General features: G+C 54.2%; 5 protein-coding genes across 5 annotated transcripts; 2 read left to right on the forward strand and 3 right to left on the reverse strand.

Annotated features, from left to right (window-relative positions):
- Positions 1-998: 998 nt before the first annotated feature.
- Positions 999-3032, forward strand: J4E87_009430 (uncharacterized protein; the record flags this gene model as incomplete). Its single annotated transcript, XM_049381007.1, has 6 exons — positions 999-1330; positions 1381-1479; positions 1534-1601; positions 1660-2006; positions 2057-2126; positions 2611-3032. 6 exons carry the CDS (start codon positions 999-1001, stop codon positions 3030-3032), a joined length of 1338 nt encoding a protein of 445 aa, XP_049229228.1.
- A 913-nt stretch (positions 3033-3945) lies between these two features.
- EXG1 (exo-1,3-beta-glucanase) lies at positions 3946-6476 on the reverse strand (the record flags this gene model as incomplete). The annotated part of the gene is made up of 4 exons (XM_049381008.1): positions 3946-4947; positions 5007-6130; positions 6181-6366; positions 6416-6476. 4 exons carry the CDS (start codon positions 6474-6476, stop codon positions 3946-3948), a joined length of 2373 nt encoding a protein of 790 aa, XP_049229229.1.
- Positions 6477-8542: 2066 nt separating this feature from the next.
- On the reverse strand, positions 8543-9174 carry J4E87_009432 (uncharacterized protein; the record flags this gene model as incomplete). The annotated part of the gene is made up of 2 exons (XM_049381009.1): positions 8543-8724; positions 8820-9174. 2 exons carry the CDS (start codon positions 9172-9174, stop codon positions 8543-8545), a joined length of 537 nt encoding a protein of 178 aa, XP_049229230.1.
- A 574-nt stretch (positions 9175-9748) lies between these two features.
- J4E87_009433 (uncharacterized protein) lies at positions 9749-10273 on the forward strand (the record flags this gene model as incomplete). The annotated part of the gene is made up of 1 exon (XM_049381010.1): positions 9749-10273. One exon carries the CDS (start codon positions 9749-9751, stop codon positions 10271-10273), a length of 525 nt encoding a protein of 174 aa, XP_049229231.1.
- A 278-nt stretch (positions 10274-10551) lies between these two features.
- On the reverse strand, positions 10552-12924 carry J4E87_009434 (uncharacterized protein; the record flags this gene model as incomplete). Its single annotated transcript, XM_049381011.1, has 1 exon — positions 10552-12924. One exon carries the CDS (start codon positions 12922-12924, stop codon positions 10552-10554), a length of 2373 nt encoding a protein of 790 aa, XP_049229232.1.
- Positions 12925-13656: the final 732 nt, after the last annotated feature.

A 13656-nucleotide genomic window follows, 5' to 3' on the forward strand; every position in this document is an offset into this window, starting at 1 on the left:
ATATTAGCGGTGGGTTATTATGGTCGAGCAATGTTTCAGTGTCTCGACCTGCAGCTGGCCGAGGGCAGGGGTCGCGGGCACATGCAACGTCGACAAGGAGCGACGTCTTTGCCGTGAGCTGCATGCCATTGCCCTACCATGGCAGCAAACCCGGACAGCGGGCCATGGGCTGTCAGCGGGCGTTGGGGTACCTAGAGCTACACAGTGCTGAGGGCGGTGATAGATAGGTAGATAAATGAAGATGACCATGTGTCCCCTCAGCGTTGGATGACACTTGGCTCGGCTGGTGGTGCGCTGTGGCCTTCAGATGCTCCCGCAGCACGCTCCCACATCGCGATCCCCCATAGTATTCTCAGCGGTAGCGCTACCGTTCCGCCCTCGACGCCCCGTGCCTGGACCTCCTTTCCGTCCGTAGCCAGTGTTGCGACACGCCGGCATATCTCGCCGCGCCTCGCAGCTTGCAAGTTCCCACGAACCTGTCTCCTCCTCCCTCCGCCAAGCCTCGCACGCTCAAACACAGTATCCCGGAGCATCTGGAATTGTCGTCGTCGTCAGCGCTCGGACCTGCCCCTCGGACTGCGCGAGCTCCTATTCCTCAGCGACGGCCGCTCCCGATCCGACAAAGGACCACTGGCACCGTCTGCCACGCCGACTTTTTCTGGAACCATATTTCTACGGCTCGCGCAGGCGCTAGAAGAAATCCCCAAGCCTAGGAAGCTTCCAAGACGCTCGCCCGCCGATTCGAAGCTTCTGCGGCGACGTCGGCCACACATATCGCATGCTCCTCCGCATCTTCTCCGCCCGCCCACGCTCGCTGCCACCGCAAGTCGGGACCCTGCATCCACCCGGCCTCAAGCATTTTTCGAGACACTTCTGAATCTCTGCGCCCATCGCACGCTGCTCAATTCCCTTTCCCCTGCGCGACCCCCGTGCGCCCGTCTCCACGCACGCAGCAGGCCTGACAGCTCAACACCACGCCTGCTCTCCACATCGCCCACATGGCTTCTGTCGCAGAGGCCCGCCGCAGTCCCTTTTCGGGCGACCCTCACCATCCCAACCTGCACAAGTCGATTCCCATCCTGCCCTCGTCGAGCCCGAGGCTTGCGGCGTCCCGGGACCCCATGGACATCACGCCCTCGTCGTCGAACATGGGCCCGCCCAACGAGCGCACCCAATCGGTCTCGTTCCAGCTGCCGTCGCAAAGAGAAGGAAACGGCGATTCGGAAAACACTTCGCCTCCCAATGGCAACACCGCGCCTGCAGTGGGCGCTGCCGCAGCTGCACAACAGCCCAAGGTCGTCCAGACGGCCTTCATACACAAGCTATACAAGTACGTGTGCCGCAACAGTACGCACGCGATGCGACACTAACACGACACAGCATGCTCGAAGACCAGAGCATCCAGCACCTCATCTCCTGGGCGAGCACTAACGAGAGTTTCGTCATGTCCCCCTCTAGCGAGTTCTCCAAAGTGCTTTCGTACGTACACCTGAAGCCACGGCCGCTTCAGGCTTTCTGACTAACATATCCCAGGTCCTACTTCAAGCACACCAACATTTCCTCATTTGTGCGCCAGCTGAACATGTACGGCTTCCACAAGGGTACGTGTCCAATTTCTTTCCGCCATGCCATAATCACATGCTGACTGTACCGCTGCAGTGAGCGACGTTTTCCACACTGGATCGCCAGACACTCCGCTTTGGGAGTTCAAGCACGGCAACGGAAACTTCAAGCGAGGCGATCTGGTCGGTCTGCGCGAAATCAAGCGACGTGCTTCTAGACATGCCCTCGTCCATCGCGAGTCCTTCCCCGCGCCCAAAATGCCCCTCGGCCCACCAGCTGGGCAGGCGGTCGACCCAATGCCGGATCCTGTCGAGTCACGTCTCCAGAGTCTCGAATATAACCTCCATGACATGCATGCGCGCATGCAGCGGTCAGAAGACACATGCGCATACCTTACTCAAAGGAGTTCGGTGCTAGCCGAGGGCATGATGAAATGCCACCAAGTAAGTCGATCGTCTAGACTCCAATATACAACAGCTAATAGATTATACAGTGGAATCAGGACCTTGCAAACCTCATCATGCAAATGGTGCCGGACCCGGAAAACCCTATCCATAGGGATGGTACGCGTCAATGCTCAAACCTTATCTGCGCGACACACACTGACTTTTGCAGTCGCCATGATGCAGCGTGAGATTGCTCGACAAACAGACATGCTCCGAGCATTGGAACCACCAGAAGATGCACCTCTCTCCGCACGCCAATCCTACTTTATGCAAGTAGACAGCAGCAACGGCCCACCCCTTTCACCCCGGCAAATGCCACAAGACAATCTAACAGAATCGCGGAGAGGATCCTTGGCGAACGTTTCACGGCAAGCTCCATACAAGGCTCCGATCCCGGCCCATCTTGCAATTTCTCCGCGACGTTACGGTTCAATAGGCACGGGTAATTACTCTCCATCTTCAGCCAGAACCCCAGTTTCCCATCAGCCACCCCCACCTCCTCCACCACAAGTCCAGCAGCCGGGAGGTGCAAACCTGGGGAGCAACTTGCCAAGCACTTTGTCCCCTCCGTATAATCTATATAGGCGGCACACCTCGGCAGATATCCGCTTACATGGTTGGCAACCGCAGCCACCCAACGCTGCCGTCAATTCGCCATACGCTTCTGGTTACAACTCCACGCAATGGCCCTCGTCACCGCGCCATCCACCTATCGGAGGTGGTGACCAGCAGCTCCGTGATGCATTGGAATCGTATCAATTACCCCGCGGTCCACGGCAAGCACAGTCAAGACACGGCTCTCCTCCACCGCCAAATGAAAATATGCCGTCGACATTAAATCCAGATGCTGGCTGGACACTACCGGGAGCTAGATACCCTTTCAAAGGCCTCGACACTGGACCACCTACTCGACGATCTAGTATGGCGTCCAATGTCCACTCGCTCCTCAATCCCGCGGAAACTGCGGAACGCAGTGAGGAGGATGAAGCAGATGACGTGCGTAAGCGAAAACGCATGCAGTGATGATCATACTCCCCCTGTCCGACGCAAACTCTTGTTGTGTCACGCGACTTCATTTATTCTGTTGTGTCTTTGCGTTTGGGTATGGCGTTCAGCGAGTCCCGCTCCGGACATGAGATCCATATTTTTCGATTCCCACATCCTCATCACGGCGTCTGGATATGTCTACCCATATTCCATTTCCTATTTTTCTTATCCATTCCTTAATTCTTATCGAAAAAAAGCTGCTTGCATAAAGACATGTACATGCATTGGGTGGTGACGACTTTCGGTATTGCTGCTCATTGATAGGGAGTAATTACGTGTTTGAGTGTCGATGGATTGGCTCTCAATCCACTTTGTATGTTGGCAGCCGGATGGTCAGGTTTGGGTTGTGCTGTGCTAGCCTCGCATGAGGGTTAGTTCGGATACAATGTGAACTTCGGTTACTTGTGATTACCTGGTGTTCTTACATACCGACGTTTACAAGCACTGCATATACGAGCAATCCCCTGACTACCCCGTTGTACAATACATGCAGTGGTCGCCGATGTCGCACATGTGGAAGGTTGACCCTGACGCGCATATGATGTCGATGCTGATCAGCTGGACGGATCGAGTGAGGTTCGGATCACGGATTCCAGTTCGCAGAAAGATGACTACTAAATGTGGGGTGCCACATAGACCATTAGTGAGTAGAGAGAGAGACGAAGAACCGATAAGTTTTGATCCTTTGCATTCAGTAGGAAAGAGTATACTACAACAGCAGTATAAAACCCAAGACTCCATCCCATCCATCAGGACAGAAAGATAGCGACCGTAGCCAACCAGCCATCCAAACAACCCCCCCGAAAACACCAAACACCGCCCTCCATCCCATATATACAATCCTCTTTCTTTCAACCCCAACCCCCCTTACCAACTTTCCTCTTCAACCCTAAACCCTATACCCAAGCCACCCAATAGTATTCGAATAAACACTCAAATTATCCCTCCAACCCGCCTTATCCACCCCATCCACCGTAATCATCCACTCACTGCCCACCTCACTCAGCGCAAAAGCCTGCACACTGCTATCCCCCTCAATACTAAAAATCCTATTCTGGCATATCCGCGCCCCACCACTCGCATCCGCGCTCGAACAACTAGTGCTGTAATTGCGGAAGAAGGAATACAAACCCCCACCGTAGACAAGCACGTTCTTTGAGTTCAGCACGCGCAGGCCGTAGGCGGAGGCGCCGGATGGGTATACGGGGTCGGAGTAGGCAGAGGAGGTGCCGTAGGGTTGGTTGGAGGCGTCGGGCGTGGGCATGTAGTATGGTGTTTCTGTTTGGATGAAGCCGGCGAAAATATTAGACGCGCCGTTGAATTGGTACTGGTAGTTTGCGTGGTGTTCGACGCCGTTGGCCCAGAGCCACACGTTTGAGGCTTCGACGTGCAGGCCGCGGCCCGTCAGGATGGTGATTTGCGTGCTGCGCGCATCGTCCATGTCGTGGTCGGCCGTCCAGAACCAGTTGTTCTCGAAGTATGCGCCGTTGGCGCCCTTGGTTACGTGTACGTTTGTGTGGGCGGCCATGCATTCGGGTTTTACGCTGCCGACGGTGGACGGGCACTGCGCGACTTGCAGGTTTGTGCCTTTGGCGCCGCCGATGCGCGTGTGCACGTCCCAGAGGCCGGAGCCGCGGGAGGTGTTGAGGTTGTATTGGATTACGATGGCGCCGGGGGTGGCGCCTTGGGTTTGCACGATCATGTCGGACCATTCGATGCGGCCGCTTTCGCCGGGCTTGCCGATTTGCATGATGGGGATGGGGGAGTCTTTGTTGGAGAAGACGGAGCCGGAGCCCATGATTGAGGGGAAGGTCTCGCCGACCATGCGGGAGCCGGGGGGGACGTAGATTGTGTTGGTTACTCTGTAGACGCCGTGTTCGAAGAAGAGGACCTTTTGGACAATGATTAGCCTCGGATTATGAGATTGTGTGAGATTGAAAGGGGACGGACCTTGTTAGAGGAAACAGCCCTGTTGATGGCATTCTGAACAGCCTGGGTATCGTCGGTACGACCATCACCTGTGGCTCCACTGCCGCGAGCACTGATAAAGTCGCCAGAGTTGAGGTTCTCGTACTGCGGCTTTGACTTGGCGTAGTACTTGTTGCCATCCAAAAGGCCTCCAGGGCGAGCAACAGGGGTGAAGGTTCCCTGAAACTTCTCCGGACCGTTGGCATTAGGTGCGTACTTATTACCCTGACCCCAAGCCTGGATAGTGAAGGTACCGCCCTGGAGGACGGTAGCTCCGTTTCCCACGACGGCGTTGGGCACGTTGTTAAGCTTGATGTTCTCCAGCATGAGCTGTCCGGCACCAGTAGGAACGCTGTTACGGGTCCATGCCATATCGACAAACTTCTGGCAGTTGGTGATCTCAGAGTCGATGATAACAACAGAGCCAACCTCAAGCTTATTAGCCGAGCCACCGTTGCTCATAGAAAAAGCAGTGCCGCAGTCACTAATAGTAAGACCAGCGTACAACCAGCCCCAATCCCAAATCTGCGAGATACCAGTAATGGCCTTGGAGATCTTGACGTTGCGCATGGTGAACTGCTGGTTTCCAATGTTCATGCCGTACAAGCCACCCTCGATGTCGAGGTCAGCCATGTGGCCACCAGATCCGTTCTCGACGAAGATACCGGCGTGGACTGAGTTCGATGCCTGTGTCATGCGGATCTTGACATTCTGGATGGTCGTGGCTTGTGAAGCGGGCCAGTGGATACCCTGGAAGCCGCTGGTTGGTGCAACAGCTGTGCCGTCGATGATCAGGTTGCGGATCTGCCTCAGGAAGATGTTGGTTGATGTCCAGCCGGGTGCACCGTTGTTCTGGTAAGGACTGGCATCGATGAGAGCAATAGCCTGGAGAGTTGGAGCAGCCTTCAAAACAGGAAGACCTCGGGGGTTGCCGATGAGCTGAGTCATGTAATAGAAGATGATGGGCTTGCCAATGAGGTAAGTTCCAGAAGGAATGTAGACAACGGCCGGGGAATCAGTGGCCGAGTCGCACACGCCGGGACCGCAACGGTTGCCGTCGGCAATGGCACGGTTGATTGCATCGGAATCGTCGGTGACACCGTCGCCTATGGGAGTGTTAGATTTGTACTGAAACACAAAAAGCAAAGTAGCTTACCCTTTGCTCCGTACTCCTTGACGTTGCGGAACACCTTGTAAGCACCGTTGGCGTTGAAGGCAGCTCTTCCGTTGCCGGAGAGGTCGTTCAGCCAGTAGCCATCCGTGATAGCAGCAACTCCCTGGATGCTGCTGATGTTCGAGGTAGGCTCGGTATCATTCACTACGATCTGTCTAGGGAAGCGTGCTGTGGTGTATCAGTAACGAAACTATTCAGGCAAAAGGTCATTGCTTACCGATAGCAGCACCCTGAATGCCGACTGCACTGAGGCAGGTGAGCAAGAAGGACAAATGCATAGTCGTGAGTATATGCCAATAGATAATGGTATGTTCAGTGAGAACACAAAGAGGAGGAGTACAAAGGAGTGTAGACTGTAGTAGCGAGAAGAAGTCTCAGAAAGGGAGACCATGATGCCTATTTAATCTCCCCGTTTGTTCACAGCTACACGTCGTGGTAGTGCGTGATAGGAGAAAGATCCATACACCCACGCGATCATTTGGAGATCTGCCCCCCATGAAGCCTGCCGACTGGCTAGCTAGCGACATCCGGTGATGAGATACTCACCGTCTACCACTTAGGAGGTCATAAGGCCTTGTCGAAGACTAACTCACTAGGCGGCTGCCCCCGTTGCCGTTTGAAGGGTTACATAGCTTACTTAGGTCCCGGCTTCGAGATGTCTTAGCTTGAGTAACATAGTCTGGGGAAAGGGAGGGTGTAGGTACGCGCCCTTCCTTTTCAAGCCACATCTCCGAAGGGTGTTTTGTGTTGTTTGGTAAGTAGAACAGCCTGTTCCATTCTCGTGAGCAGTGTGATATGCTTTACGTCCGCAAGTTGCAGTGGCTATCTGAACATGAATAGCTGCAGATGATGATGATAACCTAACATGCTGCCCAACACATGCTGTGGGTGAGCTACAAGCAGAAGTTGTGAGAAGACTCAGGGGATATGCAACTAACCTCGATGCAGCGTTGGTCACCGGGACGGCCCTACGCATATTATTTCCGTGAAGCGCTGTCCAGTGACTGTGCAAACACCGACCAAACCTTGGAAGCATGTGACGGACGCTAGTGCCAAGACCAGAGCGTTGAAGCCGGCAATTGGCTCCGCGGTCATGAATCTTAAGACCCCAGATTTGCGCCGTCAACAGTAGTTCGCCACGAAGCCTAAATGTGGGGTAGTCTTAGGTAGAAATGCCATGCGTCGCACTGCATGAGTCTGCCCTATGATCTTGCCCTGCAGCATAAGCCTCAAGCGCGCGTGCTCATGTGTTAGTCTCTTAGACGTCAGAGCACTCACTTCACACCCATAGTTGTGATGCGGTGAATGCAGAGAGTCTTGTGAGGCTTCCGCGAGACAAGCAACGTGAAGGCGAGTCCGACACCTTTCTTTTGACCTGCCTGATTGGAACAGACTTGTTTTGAAACGGCGCCAGTCAAAAATCGCAAATGACGACGGCGAAGTCAGGCGCGTGAACGTTGACCACGGAGTGTAGTGTCGTTTGCAGACTCGGGCATGCCTAGATCTGGGCATCTTGGAGCTGTTGCTGGTTAGAGGTCGGCCGAACGCCATGTTTGGAGACAATTTCCTAGGTGTATGCTTTGAGATTGCAACATCGCAAGCGCCTCGTCGAATACCCCAGATGCACAGGAGCCGGGCCTAGGCGACGGTCATGCACAGGGTAGATCATGTGGGTCAGGGTAGATAGATTAAAAGAATCTGGCTATGACCAGTCATGTGGCTAGACTCGACTTACACTTTCGGGCTATCTGCCACTAAGAGCAGGCGCCGACCCAGTAGCTTCGCACATGGCAAAATCTGAGCATCAAGTCGATGAAAAAGTAATAGAATGTGCAATACAGGAGGTCAAGCGAATGTACGCTTGTAACTTCGGTCAAAGTCGGACTGTCCATTCGTGGTGGAGCAGGTGAATAGCTCAAGCGATTCTTTACACGCCTGCCTAAGAGGGTATCTTGAACGAAACCTTGAAATTCGTAGGCTGGAATCGTAGTGTACCAGCATTCAGTATTGCAAAAGGGGTTGAGATGCGCGTTGAGGTGCGCGACATCTCGCCGTCTCTCAGACTTTGCTGAGGGTCGCGGCAGTTATGTTGCGCGATTCCATGCAACCAAACTCCCGACAAGCAGCGAATATGACAGATGGCCACGCGAGCGGTGCGACTTTGCAGATGAGATATTGTATTCATGTACAAGCGTAGTACGCGCTGTGGTGGCCCATGTACTGTCGAGTTTGGTATCCGAATGCCCAGACATTTCGACGGCTACCTCTACCATATTCCGTGGCACATAGTAGTACTGTGGGTCACTGCCTATTCCCGTGCAGAGCGCATGATCATCTAGAGGTATCATAGCTTGGTCGAAAGTCTGATGAACATGCCGTCGGCGATGGTGTATATCGTACCGTTGCCGTCTTCGAGAGTCGCGCGAGCGTATAGTTTGCGACCGCCGTCTTCTATTCGTTCGATCTTGGCTGTGCAGAGAAGCGTCAGCAGGGTTGGCGCCGGCTTCTTGTAGGTAGTGTTTAGATCTGTTTGTGCTCAGCTGGTGTTTCGGTGCTGATGCATGGTATGGACGAACAGGCAGTAACGTAGCTTGCGACAGGCGCGCGGCGACCGTCCTTACTTGCCCTTTGCGCCTTTTTCTCCATGACCTTCCCGATCAAGACGCCGGACATCTCGTCAAGCAACGTTGCCTGGAAGCCGCCGTGTGCGATCTGTGGGTAGCCTTGTAGCCCATCGCCTAGCTCCACAATCGTTTTGATCTCTTTGTATGCGATGTCGCCTGCTTCCTCGTTTTTCGGACGAAACGTAAGAAGCGTTGTTATTGTGCGATCAGTGCCAAGCGTCCCTGCGAAAAAGGAGTCTTCCCCTGATGGCTTTACTGACCGCGAGCTGGTCTCCATCGGCGTCCAGTTGGGGTCGTTGATCAAGGCAGCGGCCCAGGGAACAGACAACAAGTGGGAATATTTCGCGTCCATGATGGCGCATTGATAGTGTTTGCAGTGCGAATCGCGTGTGCTGCCTTCGCGTTCATTGAGAACATGACTGCGGAGCTCGCGAGACTCTGGGGTAGCAAAGATGCCGAGGTGTAACGGCAGGACGGGTTGTGGGGAGCTTGGAGCTCCACCGCTCTGTAAGCCATCAGCACACCTGGGCAACCTCATTCGTTCATGACCATAACAGTCGTCAACACTTCAGAAACTCAACTCCAAAGTCTGCAACCAATGAGTCCCAAATAGACTTCAAATTGAACGATAATTTGAAGGAATCCAAAACGCGCAAAAGCATCACGAAGATCTTCATGTGAAAACGCGCCTCACAATGCAAGACGTCATGCCCACGCGCTAGACACTCCATCAAGCATTCCCACCACCAAAGCACGCACTATCTCTCAATGATGTAGCTGCGTAGCTGCCGAGGTACAGGAGTAGGTCTAGATGTCATAACCAGCCCTTTTTCCCCAGATTCCATGCTCCGCGGTTACACACCATCCTGATTTCATACCATACATCATACATCCTGGACAACAAAAAACTACCCTGGTCAGCAACAATGGTCGACACATCCCACTCCTCCTCCGTCCGCGGCACCCTCTCGAACCCAAAGACAAAAGAAGCCATGAACTCCGATAAACCCACTCCCCGTCTAGGCGACCACGTTAGTCTGAAACCTGAAAACGACGATAGCAAGACTTTCCCTTCAAACGACGCTCCCTCCTCTTCTCCCTCCTCTTCTTCCACCTCCACCTCCTCATCCCCGCCATCCTCAGAAACCTCCTCCATCGGCGCACCCACGCCCTCAGCCCCCTACGTCAAATCCGGTACATCAGCCGGCGGCGCCGACAAGAAGGCCATTGGCAACGGCGGGAGTGCAGGTAGCAAGAAAGAGGAAGGAAAGGAGGATCTGCCGCACAGCAAGAAAGTACGAGGGACGCTTGCGAACGACGATGGAAACAAGGTGAACAAGACGCAACTTGGTGATCCGGCGAGTTTGAAGGCGGAGACGAGTGATACGAAGGATATGGGGAGGCAGACGGAGAGGGAGGGAGGGGATAAGGGGGGGAAGAGTAAATTGTAGGGTTTGGCTTTTAGAGACGGGAGATGAGATGGGGGCATAGCATGGTTGTATATGCCTAGAGCACGGCAAGGCGGATGCGTACATTGCATACGACACTGCCTAGTATCGGATGCAGTGTACGCATCCGCCTTGCCGTGCTCTAGGCCTATGCAATTTCGTTGATATTGTTACTGGGTATCTCTCTAATCTAGTCTATACACTCCAACCACCATCCATCATACTTCTATACACCTACCCATCTACAAACACCTTATCAAAACACTCCAAACCCTCCCATCTCACCCCCCAGCCTCCGTCCTCTGCGGCGCCCACCCCTTAAGCCAACTCCTCGCCCTATCCAAATCCCCACCTTCAGCCTCCATAGCAGCAACACACCACTCCAACCCATACCCCCCCTTCCCCTCAATCCCCTTCTCAGCAGCCACCATCTCAGCCAACGTCCTGCACTTCTGCGTCCTCTCGTCCACGCAAAAGTGCAACGGGGTCTCATACCCCCTCCCATCCATACCCTGCAGGAAAGGCTTAACAAGTGGAATAGCATCTTTAGTCGGAACGGATCTATCTTCCTGGCCTAGGTTCTTCCGACCGGTACGGCAGTACTCGTTCTTACACCACGCTTTCCCGCAGCCGGTCAGGAGCTGGGAGAGGTACCGACGCTCAATACGGCGACGCAGTGCTTTACCTTCTGGGTCGTGGAGCGAGACGTATAGAGGCCCGAAACAGACGCTGCAGAGGCCGATTTCATTGCCGGGGCCCTGACCTTTGCGCGTCCCAGCTCGGGTGTCGCCGGCTTTGTTTGCGCCGTCTTGGGTGCGGCCGCAGTTTACGTTGCGGCATAGGCGTGGTGGGGGGCGGGATAGGCGCTCGAGATCGTGGTGCCGGAGATGTGTGTCCATATCGCGGAAGCGGACGATTTTGTTGCAGAGGTGGCATTCGGTTGTTCGGCCGCCGTCTGCTAGCTCGTGGGGTGTGAGGCCTGAGAGGAGGAGTTCGGGGGATTGGTCGTTGGGGTCGCCTTCTTGCGGGACTTGGAGGTGGCAGAAGCGGCAGAGGATTAGTTTGCCGGGACATACGGTCGTTTTGTGATGGGAGAGCATGGGCATTGATGGGAATTCCATGTCGCATATTGAGCACATCTGTGGTGTGTGGTAGAGAGCGTCGTGCTTCTGGTGGCTCAATGTGGTGTTTCCGTTGAAAGTATCGTGTGGACAATGCCAATGGTTCTGGAAAGCCGGCGAGCGCTTCTGGAAGACTTGACCACAGCCTTGGGGGCAAAGGATGTTGTTTCTTAGACAGAAGTTCTCGTGCAAGAACAGTGAGCCTTTAGGAACTACTTGTTGGCAGTTTTTGCAGATCACTTCGTCCGGTCCCACCGCTTTGGCATTCTCAAGGGCCTCGTCCAGCCCATCCATCCCTTCTGTCTTGGGGTCGAAAATCGACACCTTCAGACGGAAGGGTTTGGGCGTGCTTGAGGGTGACTCAGATGGGTATGCATGAACTGAGATCCATACAGCTTCCGCATCGTCAAGCTCGACGTTTGTAGGCTGTAATCGTATGCGTTTCGGATATTGACTTCTTATATTTGCGAAAACATGCTCGTCCTCTCGTGGGCGAACTCTCTGTCGTGACGAGTATGGACTGACATATAGATCAATCTCATCTCCATCTTCTACTTCGTCTAGGAGGATTTCCAGCCCCTGAGATCTGTCCCAGGATGTCAGTTCGTAGTCGACGTACTCGCCGTCAAGCACTTGTCCAGGTTGCGCGTTGAATATGTCGACCGCACCGCCGGTGGAACTGCCTTGTGATGTTCCGGGAGCGCGATGCATCTTGGCAGCTATCCTCTTCATAGTCTCGCGTGCTTGTTCTTCGTTCAATGCTTCGATATCCACCTCCAGATCCGTGTCTACTACGCAAATGCCATCTCCTTCGGGCTTGAAGCCGTCTACAAGGAAGCGAAACTCCTCGCGCTTGCCATCAACTCCTCGACCACCATTTATAGCCAGGACCTCTCCGTTCGTCAAGGTTGTAAAGTTGGACCGTAGATGTTCCTCCAGTAGCGACTTCCAATCCTCCGGGTCATAGCCAGCTTCGAGAGGCCGTAGCTTTACGAAGGTGCCCTTTGGTAATTGCTTGGCATGTACTGTGATCTTTGTAGATGCAGCACCTTCTGTCCCCAGAGGAATTGCTCCATTCGACATAGCCACGTCATCTTCATCCTGACCATTCGGGCTGGCATTCCTAGAAGGCTCCGCAGATTGTTCCTTGATTCCCAATGCCTCTTTCAGAAAACTGCTCAGTACAACCTCGCCCTCCTCTGCGGAGAACTCGCGTATGCCTGCATGTACAACTCTGCCATTATCCGGGTTGACCAAGCGGAACGTAAGCGGGTGGGGCAGCTGCTGGAAGCGGTCCTGCGTTTGTGCTCGTGCGTGGCGCTCGGCGTTGAAGGTGTATGGGTTAAAAGGATCGAAAGCGGTGATGTGCGGTCGATTCGCGTCGACGTGAACGACAGGTGCTGCGGCAAGGAGCTGCTCTAACGCTGATGGGGGAAGGAGTAGTTTGTCGCCGGGTAGCGTGCTTCGCGTCGCATGTGCGAGTTCGTATTGCGCGGACCACTTCAGCTCTGCTGGTTCTGCTTCCGGGTCCATGGTTGTATCGTGTCGGGTCTAGAGAGGTGAAGGTAAAGACTGTGGGAACACATGAATGATGGTACGCTGTAGTTCAGAGGCGTGAGATGGCTGACATATGCGCCTCGCGACTCGAAGCTTCGGTGAATGACTGGCGTCATTGCGCTGCCTCGCCTCGGCCCGCTTGGCTTATCGATAAGCCTCGCGTGGTAACGCGTGAAGATACCGCCACCGTTGAAAGCATACAGCAGAAGTCTAGTTTCACCACTCGCAGTCGTCATGTATATTCTATATTTGGTCTACCATCTTTCACAGTGCAAGCGATGGTTTCCCGATACAACTGCGAGACGGTGACTAAGCTTCTTAGACACACCGATAGAGCCACGAGCATACCTGAGTATCTCGCAACATACAGCCCATATATGTGTAGACGTGTTTGGATAATTCATCATAATTGATCAACAGAAGTGCGCGTCTCAACAAAGATGCGAGAATCTCCCCGGGCACCTAAACCATATCTGTGTCGTCCATGCCAATGCTCCGGTGAGTTTCGATATGTCGATTCATGTTCTAAGCGGCCAACGTGGGGCGAACATCCCCCGGCGGCTTTGCGCGTCGCGTCGCCTACCTGACATCTCGCAGCGACTGTTTTAGCCTGTTTCCACTCGACCACCAAGACTTGCAGCGCGGGCTTGGCTGCAAGACGTGTTCCAATCTATGCTTCATCGCGGCCTGATCGTGCAGGTCCTATGC

Source organism: Alternaria ethzedia (genome assembly GCF_023757985.1).
Source record: "Alternaria ethzedia strain BMP 0044 chromosome Unknown scaffold_35, whole genome shotgun sequence".
NCBI lineage: Eukaryota > Fungi > Ascomycota > Dothideomycetes > Pleosporales > Pleosporaceae > Alternaria > Alternaria ethzedia.